The 17,279-nt window shown below is 43.0% G+C and overlaps 1 protein-coding gene across 2 annotated transcripts in view; it reads left to right on the top strand.

Annotated features, from left to right (window-relative positions):
* aass (aminoadipate-semialdehyde synthase) overlaps nt 1–17,279 on the top strand; it is a 104,513-nt gene that overhangs the window by 39,326 nt on the left and 47,908 nt on the right. For both annotated transcript variants that reach the window (XM_026174889.1, XM_026174888.1), the window contains exons 5-8: nt 11,962–12,029; nt 12,135–12,281; nt 12,382–12,460; nt 15,531–15,658. In XM_026174889.1, the coding sequence (XP_026030674.1) occupies nt 11,962–12,029; nt 12,135–12,281; nt 12,382–12,460; nt 15,531–15,658 (422 nt within the window). The remainder of the gene's footprint in view (nt 1–11,961; nt 12,030–12,134; nt 12,282–12,381; nt 12,461–15,530; nt 15,659–17,279) is intronic.

The following is a 17,279-nucleotide window of genomic DNA, read 5'->3' as shown; positions in this document are numbered from 1 at the left end:
TGTATGTTAAGTTTCGCTGCTTTAACCTTGCTAGAAAATCTTCACGTGTTCATGAATGTAAGCTGTTTCTTCATTGCGTGTGTGTGCGTTTGTAGGTGGGTTAATTTAACTTTTTTCTCAAACGAGGCATTTCTCTGGTTGTTTGCGTGTTTTTATTTTGTTTCCCAAATCTTGATTTCCCACCTTAAATAACAGCATTCCATGTCTACAGCCAGGAGTCAGAGCCTGCTTGTGAGATTTCAGGGGCACATGGCGCCAATAACAATTCAGTCAAAAACTTGCCTGAAAATTTCCAGTGATGGTAACCGATAACTGGAGGAGAAGATGTCCTTTAAGCTTCTTTTCAGGTTGGGAACAAAGTGAGGTCAAGCTGTAATTTTGAGACAAAGCTTGGCCTGTCTGTCGTCCCAATTCTGTTTATCCTTTTGCCGCTGTACTCAGGTTTCCAGGTTGAGAGAAATCCAACTGTATTAACAAACTAAAACATTCACTTAGTATTTCTTTTCTGAAAACATCCATTCGCTTCATCTACCTAGATTTAACTCTCTCTCTCTCTCTCTGGGTGTATACTTCACACAGTCAGGCAGTTGCCTTCTATGGGCATGCAGAGTTCCTGTCACACACACAGCTACTCACTCCAGCAGCTGCAAAGCCGTCTTCACGTCCTCTCTCCACACTCTCAGTCACAATCCTCCATTAATATGAATGTATAAAACCAGTAATAATCGTAACCATAAATCAAATGTAACTGCCTATATTATTGAACTGAACCAAGAGTCACTTAAAAATCTTATAAATCCTGCTTCACACCACAAAACTGAAACAAATCACAGCTGTATTTATCACTCAATCTTACCCTGCCGACTGAAGTGCCGGTCTAAATCATGCACGATTTGTCTTTTCTATATCAAAACCCAGCCAAACATCAAACATTCACCGTAGTCATTCAAAACCTTATTTGTAATATTATAATCAGCAAAATCAGCGTCTTATTTACAGGTCTTTAACAATATTTGCAAATCATAATTATAAAACTCAATCACACGCTAAACAGCAAGCAAAAGTCCTCTGTGCGCTTCACAGCAGCCACCTCATTTGCATGTTCACAGTCTAAAAATAGCTCGCAGCGCTGCAGTGCGCTGTCGTCACACACAGTCTCGTCTCACACACAACTCTATTTTATATTACAAAGACGTCTTATATTTACAATCACTGTCAGGCCCGACAGCTTTAGCGCCTACACAATTTTGACAAATTTAAGTTAACGGGTCCAACCGAAGAAAGTCCAACTTTTTTGTGATCAATTAACCAGTATCAGCCTCTAACTGTATCTGGCCTCATTTCTAAACTCCCTAACTCAATTTAACAGTGTCCAAAAAAGCGCAGATACCGTTTAACACGGTAAGGAGCCTCTAACTCCTAGCTTATTCTAGGATGCCCTGTACCCCACAGTCAAGCCAAACTGAACTAACCCTGTTCGCCGACAGGTCAAGGTCGCGCGTCCACGGCCAGGAGGGAGCGTAACCTCCGGGCTATGCGCTTCTTAGCAGCCTCTAACTGCCGTCCTATAATAATTTATAACACTTTGAAACAGCAGTCAACTCCTCGAAACAAGAGTGTGACTGAGGCAGGTGCAACCTAGTGATCAATGGAGCCTCTAACTCACAACATGACCAACTCAGGTCCACCATATAACCAATTGAGCCTCTACCTCACAAAATGACCAATTCCCTACCAAACTACTTGAGCCTCTAACTCAATTTCTTAGCAGCCTCTAACTGCATTAACTTCTTAGCACCCTCTAACTATATTAATTTCTTAGCAGCCTCTAACTGCATTAAACACTTAGCAGCCTCTAACTGCATTAAACACTTGAGCCTCTAACTCAATTTCTTAGCAGCTTCTAACTGCATTAACTCATGAGATTTTTTTCATCAAAATCAAAACAGACATCTACCAGTAATTTCAGTGAGTAGACTTTAATTTTATCATGTCCAATTTGGCACACTTTGGAAATAGATTCAACAGGTAGTGCCTTACCTTTGTATAAGCCGGCTTATGCCCACTCACGTCAGACCACTGGCTTGTGTCTGTCCGTTCGACAACCTCGGACCGTCCAAACCTCCAACTTCCACCCCAATACCACAGGAGGAGCCCCCAAACTGTTACGGATTCAAATATTGGGGATGGATACAAGAGGAAAAACCACAATAACAACACTGGTCCGGCCAGGTTGAGTCAAACGATGATTTTAATGATCACACGCGTGGGAGATGGACACTGTACGCAGACAGCATCAGATCTCAAAATGGTGGAGCATTGGTCAAACTCTTATAGCCTCTAGTGGCCCCCACCTAATCATAAAAGCCTAAACATTCACATTCTTTCTCTCACACAGCGCCTAAGCTACGACCTTGGCTCCCTGTTTATCTGCTCCTGCTGAGATGGGGCAGAAAACTCCAGTATGTTCTGTTCTTCTAATCAGACAAATAAGGCGATGACTTTCTGCGAACAGTATTTCTTATAACTCAGCAGTATAATGCATCATAAAACAATATCATTCATTCACAATAAATCAGCAGTCTAATGTAATGCAAATCAGTTTAACAAATGCAATAGTTATCACCTTCTTCTAATTCAGGAGAATAATGCAAACTAAAACTACATAATAATTCACAATCTTTTTTTTTTTTTTTTTTCGCCTGTCCCATTTGGTTCTTTAGCCATCAGAATTGTTGTCTGAAGACCAACAAGGATACCCAATGGATTTACTTTGCCAAGTGGATCATCGTGGCATTGCCGTATTGGTCCATTTGGTCGATCTTTGTTTTTATTATTTATTATATTTTATTTTCAGATGTTACAGACGGGACAGACATGAGTGAGAGATAGGAAAGGGAGAAAGAAAGAGGAAGGAAAGGAAAAACAGAAGGGGAGAGGGACAGTGAGAAAGGGGGGGAGAAAAAAAATAAAAAATCTCCTGGATCACCTGTTGAGAGAAGAATAGAAAACAAGCAAAAAAAGACAAAAAAAACAAAAAACAAAGCAACATACTAAACACAACACCATCGCATTAATCTAGCTAAGTGTAAACAGCAGTAAATACTAAATATTCAATGTTGTTGTGCAGCACGCAGGACAGATGTGCTTCGAAGTAGCAGCCAAGAAAGGTGTAATTTGGGTCTACGAGCAGTGAACACCCGTGTGCATACCTGTGTGGATCAGCGCGCTTGTATTCCAAAGGTTTCTCCATGTAACGATCTGCTAGGGAGTGTGGGGGGGCCACAGCCCCGTCCTCCAGGGTGTGAAGCAGGTATGGAGGAGATCAAAACTCCAGACATCCAGAGGCCCCCAGAACACAAGAAACCATGGAAGACCAACAGAGGGGCAGCCGCGCCACTGTTCCAGTAAGAGCTGAGGAGAGTCCCAGATGAGGGCTCACTCAGCAGCCGCGGAGCAGAAGCCAGGGGGAGTTGCAGTGACGCGCCTGTGAGCTCCGCCGGCCGCCAGCTGTGCCTGAGTGACCGAGCCCCAGGCCGAGAGGCCGGGGGCACCCCACCCCCGAAGTGGCCCGAGCGAGCCCCAGGCTCCAGGCCCCGATAAGCGGCCGCCAAGGAGTGAGCCGGTGTGTACCTGGACGCCCACCCCCAGACACAAAGAACCACCAACGCACCGACACCTGAGGGAGTCCGCCACCGGCAGGGGAAGTGGTGGTAGGTGGAGATAGGCCTCCAAACCTTGGAGGGCCTGAGGTGTCCCCAGAGAGGTGGCGTCTGATACCCAACCTGACATATAGACACAGACATACAGGCACACACAGACACAAACATCCATTCCCCCCCTCATGCTCTCATATGCACTCACTCCACACTCAACCAACGTGGAGACAGACATAAAGAGACGCTGTACACACGATCACACTCCCCAAGCGTACTCTACAAACCGGGTCTAGGTACCCTTGCTCCTGGAGGGGGGAACTGCACCCAGACCCAGGTGGTGTTACCCTTTTCCCTGCGGTGGGGAGAGGCAGACCACCCCGACTCCGTAGCAGCAGGGAGGCCCCACACTCCAGACCGCAGTCGGACGGCCAACTCCACCTAGCCCTCCCGCTCCAGCAGGCCGCAGAGAATGGGGGTGGGAGAAGACTCCAAACCTCCCTCCACCCGCTCATTGTAGTGTTGATGCATGTGTGTTCTAAGGTGCAATTAAAACCCAGGAGGGCATGGAGCTACCTGCCAAGGAGCAGCAGGTAAGCGCATAGTCCCTCCTGATAGCCCTCAATGTCTAAGTGTATTTAAAATTGAGAGGTGGGCAACGACGCCAGGGGTGAGGTGTACACCCTGATGGTAATTTGGACTCCGTGATTGTGCCCACCCCCAAGATCCTATATGTATGTGTAATGAGAGTGTGAATAATGTGAATGTCTAAGTTGTGGGATAAAATTGAGGCAGAGGCAGCCAGAAGGGGACAGAGGGGGGGGGGGGGGGGGTAGCCTCCTCTGCACCCTGGTGACATACCCCTACTCCAAGGCCCTGCATGTGTGGGTGGTTGGGGTGGGGCGGGAAGAGAGAGGCAGCTGGAGATGGGGAGGGAAGGAAGGGAGGGGCAGGTAACCCCTCCCTGGGGCCAGCTCCCCCGCTGACCCCAGTAGGCACTCCCACACTCCGCGACCCGCCAGGGAAAGGGGGCCCAGGCCCATCCAGACCGGGGCCCAGTGCAGCAGCGCCTCCCGGCCCCACAGAGCCCGGGACAGTCCACCCAACCCCACCACAGAGAAAACTGCACCCACCCCACCATCCACTCATCTTCCAGACTACATAAGACAGTAAACGCCCAGGCTGAGATCTTCCTCCACCTCTCCTGTATCTCCCCCTCCTGCAGAGAGAGTTCCTGAAGAGAGGAAAGCTCCTGCAAGATGTGACCATCTCCCCCACCAGTTGAAGAGCCCCCCAGGTGGTTCGACGCACCGGCGGCACCCCGCTCCAGGGCCGGGCCCCCATGCACCCACCCGCCCACAACCCCGGCAACACACCAACCAGGATCCAAGCCCCCGAGGCCCGGCCCGGGCCCCAGCCCAGAGACGGAGCGCCCCCAGAACCTCACGCCCATCCCGGACCCACCCAGGGCCAGCCAGGCTACCAGGTCAGTAACCCACATCCGTCAGCACAGACCATCCCCTAGCCCCGCTGCACGCAGCCGCGAGGAAACAGTCACCTGAGAGCCAACAGAGCCCCCAACCGGACATGACCGCTACCCTGGGTTGAGCCCCCCAAGGAAGATGCCTCCGGGGAACCCCCCGACGCCCTAAGCCTGTCCCTACCCCCACACCAATCACAACAGTGAAGGCGGGACCAAATTATGACCCCCCACCCCCACTAGGTGATGGAGCTGATAAAAGGAGTCCAGAGCAATTGATCTGATGTGGTGGCAGAGGCTGTATCAAGACTAATGTAATCTAATAGATAATTTCTATATTGGTTAGAATTAAGATTATTTTTATTTTTCCAGTTCATGAGGACTGTTTTCTTGGCTATGCATAGGGCAGTGAAAATCATATGGGCTATATTCTTTTCTGAAGTGACATTATCTAAGCTGCCCAGTAAACACACTAAGGGGGAGGTTGGAATGTTACATTTCAGACACTTTGATAAGTCTTCACATATCTCGCGCCAAAACTTTTGCACTGGTGGACAGAACCAAAGAGCGTGGATGTAATTGTCTGGTGTATTGCCTTGACAGTGTGAGCAGTTGTTGGAAGATGTAAAGCCCATCTTGAACATCCGATGACCTGTATAGTGCACTCTATGTAGTATTTTGTATTGTATTAATTGCAGACTGGGATTTTTAATTAATTTAAAGGTTTTTAAGCAAATCTGAGACCAGAAGTTTTGGTCTAAGCTGACTGATAAATCTGCTTCCCACTTTGCAATAGGAAGGGATATTGATTCATCTAATTTAGAAAGTGTTCTGTATATTTTAGATAATAATTTGGGGGATTTAAGAGTAAGAAAATGTGCCGCACTTAGTGGTGTTTGTAATTCAACTTGACTGAGGTTAAATTTCTTTTTTACTATGGATTTAATTTGTTGATATTCTAAAAATCTTGTCTTGTTGATCCCATATTGTGCAACTAGTCTGTCAAATGGAATAAATTCTGTTCCCTCTAATATATGTTCTAAGTATTTAATTCCTTTACAACTCCATTCTGGGAAATTAATCATATTATTGTTTTGTAATATGTCAGGGTTATTCCAGATAGGTGTACGTTTGCATGGGATTAATGAAGACTCCGTTATTTTTAGAAACTCCCACCATGCTGTCAGAGAAAAGCTGATGTTGATACTTTTAAAGCATTCATGTCTTTTGATGTTTGAGCTAATAAATGGTAGGTCTGAAATCTCTAGATCCTTGCATAGTGCCTGTTCAACATCTAGCCAGGGCTCAACTAAGAAGGTATGTTTTAACCATTCTGAGATGAACTGAAGCCTGTTGGCTAAGAAGTATTGGTGAAAATTAGGCAGATCTAATCCTCCTCTATCCTTGGTTCTTTGTAGCGTTTTTAAGCTGATACGCGGGGGTTTATCTTTCCAAAGGAATTTGGAAATACATGAATCCAGAGATCTGAACCAATCTTGTGATGGTTTGTTAGGGATCATCAAAAATAAGTAATTTATTTTTGGCAAGATCATCATTTTTATAGTGGCGACCCTTCCCATGAGTGATATGGGTGAAGATTTCCATCTAGTCAGATCGCCTTCTACTTTCTTTAGAAGTGGGATGTGGTTTAATTTAGTTAAGTCTGAAAGCTTAGGAGAGACATTAATACCTAAATATTTAATATTTCCGGATTGCAGTGGGGCAGAGGAAGAATTATGGAAGGAGCAGTTAATGGGGAGAACTGTAGATTTTGGCCAGTTAATTGAATAATCTGAAACTCTTGAAAACCAGTTTATTAAAGTAATTACCTCAGAGAGGTTGGTTTGTGTGTTTTGCAGAAAAAGCAACACATCATCCGCATAGAGACTGATTTTATGTTCTATGTTCTTACATTTTATGCCCTTAATTGTTGTAGCCTGTCTAAATGCTGCTGCTAGAGGTTCGATAAAAATTGCAAAAAGTGAAGGGGAGAGTGGGCATCCCTGTCTGGTGCCCCTCAGGAGATAGAAGCTGGAGGATGTCTGGTCATTTGTTCTGATACGAGCTGTTGGGGAATTGTATAATATTCTTATCCAGTTTATGAAAGAGTTTCCAAAACCAAATTTGTGTAAAGTTGCGAATAAAAATTTCCAGTTAACTCTGTCAAATGCTTTTTCTGCATCTAGAGATAATATTATGGTTTCGATGTTTTTATCGTATGAGTAGTCTATTAAATTAAGTAATCTACGAGTGTTTGTTGAGGAGTGCCGACCTTTTATGAAACCAGTTTGGTCAGGATGAATTAAGAGGGGGGTCATTTTCTCTAATCTCTTTGAGAGAGCTTTGCAGATTATTTTAAGGTCTACATTTAAAAGAGAAATTGGACGATAGCTTGAGGGAAATAAAGGGTCTTTGCCTGGTTTTAGCAGGAGACTAATGTTGGCAGAATTCTTATTTGGTGGTAGTCTACCATTTTCCTCGATTTCCTGCAACATGCCGTGGAATACTGGTGCCAAAATTATCCAGAATTCTTTGTAGAATTCTGCAGGGAAGCCGTCTGGACCTGGAGCCTTATTATTGGGCATACTTATCAGGGCTTCCTGGAGTTCACTTGGCGTCAGTGGCGAATCCAGTTCCATTGCTTGACTATCTAGTAATTTTGGAAGAGTTACGTTGTCAAGAAACAGATCAATTTCATTTTTAGATGGGTTTATTTGTGGTGAGTATAAAGTTTCATAGAAATCCCTAAAAATGTTGTTTATTCTTCCAGGATCATATATTGTGTTCCCCGATAAATCTTTAGCAGCACATATAGTTGTTTTTTCTTTATTTATTTTTAGCTGGTTAGCTAGAAATCGACCTGATTTGTTACTGTGTTCAAAATTCTGCAAGCGAAGTCTTTGTATAAGGAATTGTGTTTTTTTTATTAATAATTTCATTTAATTCTAGTTTTGTTTTGCATATTTTGTTCAATGTTTCCTGATCTTAGTCGCACGCGTAGGCTTCTTCTAGTGATTTGATGTTTTTTTCTAATTCCTGAATATTTTTGTTTTCTTCTTTCTTTTTGTGTGATGAGAAAGAAATTATTTTACCTCTCATCACAGCTTTCCCTGCTTCCCATAGAACAGAAGCAGATATTCCGGGAGTGTCATTAAAGTCTAAATATGAAGTCCATTCCTTTTTAAAATATTTAATAAAGTCTTCATCTTTAAGTAGTGATATATTAAATCTCCAGTTTTTTCTTGGCGTAGTGTTATTCTTGTGCATTAGTGTTAAAGATACAGGAGCATGATCGCTGACAGCTATAGGATGAATCTCAGTGTCTGAAATGTCACACAGCAGTGAGCTGCTGACCAAAAAATAATCCAGACGAGAGTAAGAGTGATGAACATGCGAGAAAAAAGTATATTCCTTACTGGTGGGGTGAAGAGAGCGCCATGCATCGCAAAGACCAAAGTCGCTCATATACTGTTTGATTATATTTGTGGACTGCCAATTGCGCTGAGTTCCTGTTGTGTTGAGCCTATCCATGTCTTCATTTAGTCCAAGGTTGAGGTCACCGCCAAGAATGAGTGTGCAATCAAGGTGTTCAGAGAGTGCACTAAAAAATCTGTGGAAGAATGAGGGTTCATCAACATTTGGACCGTATATACTTACAATACATAGTTTTTTGTTCAATATTGATAGTTTAATAATTAGAAATCTACCCTCTGGATCTATAACTGTATCGAGTACTGTAAAATTAACATTTTTATGTATTAAAATTGCTACTCCCCGTTGTCTAGAATTATAACAGGCTGCAAACACGTTAGGAAACTCAGGTGTTTTAAGTTCGTTTAAACCTGTGACAGGTTTATGAGTTTCTTGTAATAAAACAACATCTGCCTGTAGTTTTTTAAGCTGGTTAAATATCTTTAACCTCTTTCCTCTGGAGCCAGCTCCATTTACATTCCATGTGACAAACCTCAGCATGCCCATAATTGTGTGTGTATGTCTAATGAAGTATGCTGGGTGTTTCGTTTAGACAGGTGGAGAGAATGTGGAAACATCCCTTGTTTGTAAATAGAAAGAGAAAAAGAAGTGTGGTGAGAGGCTCCATAAGTCTGACTATGTGTGTGAATATTCACTAATATGAACAAGCGTGGCTTGCTTATGTGTCCTGCAAGTCTGTGCGTGCTGTGAGGCTGTTGTGAATGTGCTGCCGTTGAGCTGATGTGTTTGCGTGATCGTGGTGTGAAAATATGGAGAAATAGAGGGTGTTGTTTGTAGGTGAGTGGGGAAGTAGGTGATCACAGCAGTGAAAGACAAGAGAAAGAAAGAAACCACATGAACTGTGAGCAACAACAACAAAAAAGAAACGAAACGGAAACATTCCAATTAAAACAATGACGGAGGGTGACGGTGTTATATCTGCTATGACATCATATTGATATTACTAGGTTAAACCCATGTTAAAAGAGAAAGTGTGAATGAATAAGAAAAGAGTGTAGCGGGTTCTTATCTGGAGTGCAGTCAATATAACCACGGTGTGGTGCCGGGGTCGCGGTAGAGCTGTCCGTCCACGTAGAGCCAGTCCACGGCGATGACAGCACGGGAGCCTTTCTGGATGAAGCTACGTCGAACTGGGAACAGGACCTTGCGTCGTTCCAGGATCTCTTTGGGGAACTGGTCGTTCACGCTGAAGTCCGTTCCTTTCAGCTCTCTGCCGCGACTCTTCACCTGTTCCTTCTGTTTGAATTGACCGAATTTGGCCACAATAGGCCGTGGTCTCCCGGTCCGCGACCGCACGCCCCCCAAGCGATGTACTCTATCGAAGTTGATGTTCTTTACGGTGTCCTCCGGCAGCTTCAGGTGGATTTTAATGAAGCTTTTCACCGTTGCCTCTGCGTCCTCTCCGGCAGTTTCTGGAATACCAGAAAACACAAGATTATCTCTCATGCTACGGGCTTGTAGATCGATAACGGACTCTTTTATTTTTTTATTTTCAATGTTTAGCTGGGTCACGTTATCGGTGAGAGATTTGACCGACTCCCGTAGCGTGGCATTTTCAGCGGCAAGCGTTTCCACCTGCTGCTGGCTGAATTCCAGGGATTCTCTCAGAGATTTAAATTCCCGGTGTAAAATCTCCACCAGGGACAGCCTCGCACCGAAACTGGACAATCGCTTGTCGATTGACTCCAGGATGTCTGCGATGTCTTTGCCGGCAGGCGATGTTGTACCGGGGGAGTCTGCCGGGCGACATCTCTTCGATGACGGCGTCTCAATTTTGGCCGGGGAAGATGCACTCTGGGCCTTATTCATTACTAAATCTTGAAAACAGCGGTCGATGTAATCTTGGAGAGCGTCTAAACTCTCCCCGTTGTCCTCCAGGGTGTTAGAGATGATAAAACAGATGTTGTTAGTTATATGACAATTGATTAGTATATTTGGTAATACTGAAGCTTGAAAAACCTTTGTTAAACTCTATGCTACCATTTGCTTTTTCTCCGCCAAAATCTCCGGCGTCTGACGTCACCTACAACATGGGTCGCTTACCTTGTCCGTCACTTCCGTCACTTACCCTTGCCCCGTCCGCCTCGTCCCCCTATAATTCACAATCTTTAATTAGGGGTCTAACATGGCATAAAATAATATTATAATCCCACACAACCCATTCTTTCATAACCTGCTTGTTGAGGATTGACCACAAGTTCTCAATTGGATTAAGGTCTGGGGAGTTTCCTGGCCATGGATGCAAAATGTCAATGTTTTGTTCCCCGAGCCCCTTAGTTATTATCACTTCAGTCACTTCGGTGCTCCATCAGAGGCTGGAAAGGGCATTGTTCATCACAAAACTGTTCTTGGATGGTTGGAAGAAGTTGCTGTCGGAGGATGTTTTGGCACCATTCTTTATTCATGGCTGTGTTTTTTGGCAAAATTGTGAGGGATCCCACTTCCTTGGTTGAAAAGCAGCACCCCACACGAATGGTATCAGGATGCTTTACTGTTGGCTTGAGGCAGGACTGATGGTAGTGCTCGCCTTTTCTTATCTGGACAATCCTTTTTGCAGATGCCCCAAACAATAAGAAGGGGGCTTCATCAGAGAAAATGACTTTACCTGAGTCCTCAGCAGTCCACTCACTGTACTTCTTGCAGAATATCGGCCTGTCCCTGATATTTTTAGGGGGGACAAGTGGCTTATTTGCTGCCCTTCTTGACACCAGGCCATCCTCCAAGAGTTTTCAGCTCACTGAGTGTGCAGATGCACTCACAACTGCTTGCTGCCATTCCTGAGCAAGATCTGCACAGATGGCACCCCAATCCTGCAGCTGAATCATCTTTAGGAGACTGTCCTGGCCCTTGCTGGACTTTATAATTATGTTATCTGAACCTAAATCGGGACAAAAGATCTGAGAAATCAGATAGAAAAAGCTGTTTATTCTGGTTCTTGTAGATGATTTCCCTCCAAAACTATATACAACTAGCTGTAAGTCATGTAACTAGAAGACAATTAAGAACATAATTTTGCATACATAAGATGGTTTTCTATGGTAGATGAGAGTTTGATGGTGTAAGGCAAGCTTTTACAAATACATACTGAGCCATTTTGAATGGCCTGTATTTTTATACAGCATACAATAGTTAGTCTGTCATGGGAGCTTAAATGGCACAGAATACTAAAAATCACCCTCTAACCTTAAATTAATGACCAGTTTTTCTGTCTTATAAATATTTCTGTCATTTTAATCGTTTATGATGACCACATTATAAATTACTATTTTGTGTGTTATTATTTAGTAAATTGTTCTTTTTGAAGTAAATGAATCTCTCTTTCTTTTTCTTCAGGAATGATTAACATTTTGCATGGATTGGGGCTGCGCTTCTTGGCTCTCGGCCACCACACTCCGTTTATGGTAAGAGTGGACATTCTTTATCATTTCAAAAAAATGTTAAAAACAACTTTGTCCTTATAAAGAGTTCACATGTGATGTCCTTTTCTCCACATGATTCATATCCAGCACATTGGTATGGCTCATAACTATAGGAATGTAAGCCAGGCCATCCAAGCAGTCAGGGATTGTGGGTATGAAATTTCAATGGGGCTTATGCCCAAATCCATTGGACCCCTCACATTTTGCTTCACTGGAACAGGAAATGTCTCCAAGGTACAAAACCTTAGACACAACCAAACACTCAGAAAAAATACATTAAGGAGGATTTTGTGATGAATGTTTCATTTTATGCATCTTTTTTCTTCTCTTGCAGGGAGCCCAAGACATCATCAACGAGCTTCCTGTTGAATATGTTGAACCTCACGAGTTGAAGGACGTCTCTGAAACAGGAGGTATGAAATATTTTGAGCATCATGCAATTTTCAGCTGTTGGAGTGACCGTGGTGGGTTGTAGCACTTTAAACACACAAGTTCTTTGGGGAAATGGTCTGTCTGATCTTGTTATTTGGAATGTGGAAAAACATGGATACCACAAAAAGCACAAGGACTTAAATTAAACATTGCTTACAGATTATATTACAAATGAAATGTGTTTAGAAAATAAGAACATTTATAAATTTCTACATTGATCAAAAAGTTCTTACTATTAACCAAACTTTTACTATGTTCCTTTATTTTTGCCTCTGTGAATAAATTGGAAAGTCATGAACCTAAAAAAACAAAATATCTGTCAATTTATTTTAGGGCTGTGGGATATGACAAAATATACCAGATGATGATGATAATAAAACGTCTGTCATCTCTATCCCTGTTTTTGTGGGGTTGTCAACTTTGAGATACTGAGAGTCACTGACCCGTTCTGTCATCATGTGAGTCATTAGGATCCCATGAGACAAAGTGTGAATTAGAGGTGAATCACTTGGAAAATGATCTCAGGACTGTATTATAGGTGGCACCTGTTTGGTGTTGTAGGTCACTACCTCTATTCAGTGGATATCCATTTACTCATTTACTCTTCTCTGAAACCATCCATCTTCTCTGTCCAAAATGTGAATATTAGCATCATGAAAACAGTGTGTCCCCTCATTGAAGTGAAATTATAGCTGAATCTTGTCCTAAAGACCTGGATCTCTCTTGTGGCGCTACGTACCTTTGGAGTGGTTGTTTCGTCCCTCCTATGTATTGGTCTGAGAACTGCTCATCATATAACATACACAACATTGTTTTTTCCAGTGATTTTCCATTTTGTTGTCTGAGGTTGTTGCTGGGTCTGAGATCTACTGGGGTGTTATGCTCGGTGAAGATTTTTCAAACAGAGCTATCACATCACAAGGGGCAGTAGTGTAGTTCTGCTGAGCAGTAACTCAAAGGGAGAAAATCCCATGAAACTCTGGGGCACCTCCCTCACTGTAAACGAAAGAGGGTCTAACTGGCAATCCTAATTGTGTTCATCCGCGTAAATGACCTTGCAAATCATGGAGCTTAAAGTCTCATTCAGCCGTTCCACCACCCCATCAGTCTGAGGGTGGTAGAAGTTGGTCCGAACACATTTAATGCCAGTAATTCGTACAGTCCTTGTAGTCTGTGAGACATGAATGATGTTCCCTGGTTAGTTGCAAGTTGGCAAGTCAAGTGATATTTATTTGCAGTGTTTTCCTTTGCTTTTATGAGAGCAGCTTTCCATCTACCTTTGTTGTTCCACACCACACACAACTCCACATCCCACCACAGGGCTCTAGAGTGCGACCAATTTGGTCGCAAATGCGACCAAATTTTTCAGTGGTGCGACTAAAAAAAAAAAATTGGTTGCAACTGGCGGGTAGCAAAAAAAAAAAGAAAGAAAAAAAATCTGCAACCTTCCCTGTGGTCAACAACAGACACACATTTTGCCCCTATCGTGGACTAAACCAATCAGAGATAGTCAGGGGCGGGACCTCTCTGATTGGCCGTGGTCCAGTTGAAAGTGCAGGTGGAAGTGGGAGGTGAGTAGCTTGAATAAAGCGATATCAAATCATTAAATCCTGAATCGACTTTTAAATATAACTGTGTTTTGCCAGAAACGCCAGATTCTCAGATTAAAGCTCACAAAACCATTTCAACAACAACCAAACAGCAAATGAGAGCAGGTACACGGATTGCACACAAAGACGTAAACACAGAACGGACCGACGCATCAGAATCAACTTTGTCTTTCTTGGCTTTCTCACCCGACAGCCCGTAGATGGACACGCTGTCGGAGCTTAGCGATTCTGATGTGTCCGGTCCGCGCTGTGTTTACGTCTTTTTGCGCTGATTCTGAGCTGCAGGTTTTGTCTCTCCAACCAAAATTCACAGAGCCAGCAGCAAAAGAAGCAGCAAACTGCGCTTCACATTTGATCAATGTCGTCATGAATTTTGCTGTTTTGCTTCCACGACTATTAAAATCACACTTCATGCACAGCTAGCTCTCTCTCTATCTCTCTCTGTACTTCAAGAACAGTTTCCTGTCTCCAATCTCTGTTTTCTGTATTATTCATTCACTTATTACCCACCAGTCTACCGTTGTTTACAGCGCTGTGGCTGCTGTCTTTTTCTTTTCTTTTTCTTTTTTTCACTTAAATGACCTCGGACAAGAAAGCCTGTTTTTTCTGTTGTTCAATACTGAAGAAATTTAAACTTTATATGCAGAACATTGTAGAATATTTTTAAGGTTATCTGCTATAAAAAGCCAGACCAGGAAAATCTCCTTCATGTTTTTCTGTGTTTTATTCTCAGTTACTTTCACACAAAGGCATCTGCTGTGATTTTCACAATTCTGATGAAGTCAGTACTGATAAATGATCAGAATTATAATATTTCTGACTGTCTGAGGCTAAGTTGAATCGAATCGGGACTTTGAAAACCGGAATCGAATGGATTATAGAAATCAGTGATGATACCCAGCCCTAGTGAGCAGCCTAGGCACGACAGAAGTGGATGTAGCTGCAATAGGAAAAGAACTATTGCTCACTTTTCTGTTAAGTTAAGGCCTGATCCTTCTGAAATTCATAGCCAGTGCTCTGACACGGTGTCATCAATCTTTGAATGCTGAAAAAGCACAGTGTATCCAGAAAAACACATTATATTTTATAAATTATTATAAAATTTGTGTGCGCCTAACTTTTGTGCCGGTACGCCTAACTTTTTAAAGTTAGGCGTACCGGTACGCCCATGGCAAAAAGTTAGTCTAGAGCCCTGCACCACAGTAAACCTCTCTAATTATTAGGATTCAAAGTCAGTTCACTGTATTATCATTAAAGATTAAGTCAAAATATTACTAGAATCATTAATGTGACATTAAGATTAGATATATACTAATTTATGGCTAAAGCTAACTGTATTCCTACAACCTTTTATTATGCAATTGTGTTTGTTCGTTTTTATCACTATCATTAAGTTATATTATGTAATTTAACTAGAGCAAACTGTATGTTTTCTTGCCAGATATGACCAAAGTGTATGCCACCGTCCTTAGCCGACACCACCACCTTGTAAGAAAGAGTGACGGCATCTATGACCCCATTGAGTACGAGATCCATCCAGAACTGTACACTTCCCACTTCAGGACCAGCGTGAGTTTCTTAATTTTTGTCTGTCACTAAGACCTGCTTACAACATTACTCCAACCCCCGTCTGTTATTCAGGGGCCTTGTCCTCTACTTCAGTCAGCAACATCCATCCATCCATCCATCCATTCGCTTCCGCTTATCCTTTTCAGGATAGGTGCTCGAGCCTATCCCAGTTGTCCTAGGGCGAGAGGCGAGGTACACCCTGGACAGGTCGCCAGTCTGTTGCAGGGCTAACACACAGAGACAGACAGCCACATGACAGCGCTCACATTCACTCCCGCATTCACACCTATGGGCAATTTGGATTAATCAGTTAACCTATCCCCACAAACTGCATGTCTTTGGACGGTGGGAGGAAGCCGGAGTACCTGGAGGGAACCCATGCAAACACGGGGAGAACATGCAAACTCCACACAGAACGACCCCGGTCTGATGGTGTAATTGAACTCAGGACCTTCTTGCTGACCTCCGTGCTGCCCACATAAGACATGAATAAGTCAAGTTGTGCTGGCATTTCAAAACACATGCTGTATTGATGTGTCATTTAAGTAGAAATATAAAGCCCACTTGCAGGGTTCTAGATCTGTGTTTACCATGGTAATCCCTATGTTTTTATATAGATTATTAGAGATTAGGGAAAGGAAAGGGGTAAGGTATGTGATTATGGAGGGGAGAGTTGGGACTTTAAAAGGAGGGTCTATGACTGGTAAAGAGAGAGAGCTCACTGACATGGAGAGAAGGAAGAGTGAGTTATTGTTTGTGCATGAGGCCAGGTGGAAGGGTAGCAAGGTCAGTAGCACTGGATTTGGACTGTTCTACTTTGCTGTAGAGAGCAAATGGAAAGGAGTAGGGGTAATCTTGAAAGAATAGTGTCAGACAGCATCATGAATTTGAAGCTGGAAAATGAAGGTGTGAATATTGTTAGTGCATTTGACCCACAGATTGGATGTCGGTTAGAAAAGAATATGGAATTCTGGAAATGTACATGCATGCAGAAATGGCATTACTGGATGCAGAAGTTGTTAGATGAAGTGGCAGAGAGTGTCCTCAGGGACATGTAGGTTAAGTGAACTGAGGAGACGATGAGGTGTTGGTTAGGTATGGTGTTGAGTAGGGCTATGCGATATGACCAAAATCTCATATCCCGATATAAGACATCTATCATCCCGATAACGATATAAATCACAAAAATGTAACATTTTCTGTAAATTCTGTGAATCTCGTCTTGCGTAAAGTGTTTCCAGCTGCGCATCATGTAGCTGGAGTCGAGTGTTTTAACAGATGCATGAAACAATACATTTTTAGACATAAGTTGTAAAGGGCGCCGTTTTTTTTGTGAGTATTTATTACACGGCGTGCTGCGGGGAAAAGCCTGTTCTAACGTTTGAGTCTAAGGTTTATTTTTTAGCAACTGGCGGCTCTTTTTTAATTCTCATCTGTAAATAATCTGCTCTTTCACGTGATTCAGTTTATTTTGAAAAGTCTCAACAGGATCTTGAGCTTTATTGTGAAAGGTTTATGTGAAACATAAACAAGCGGACACGCGATGGTGTTACCGTCGTTGTTGCTAACGACAACGCATAAAAACAGGCGCTTGTCCGTCTGTAGTGTGGTTATATAAAAT

The sequence above is a fragment of the Astatotilapia calliptera genome, chromosome 7 (genome assembly GCF_900246225.1).
Source record: "Astatotilapia calliptera chromosome 7, fAstCal1.2, whole genome shotgun sequence".
Taxonomy (NCBI): domain Eukaryota; kingdom Metazoa; phylum Chordata; class Actinopteri; order Cichliformes; family Cichlidae; genus Astatotilapia; species Astatotilapia calliptera.
The sequence above is the reverse complement of the archived record's forward strand: the minus strand, read 5'-3'. Positions and strand labels throughout refer to the sequence as shown.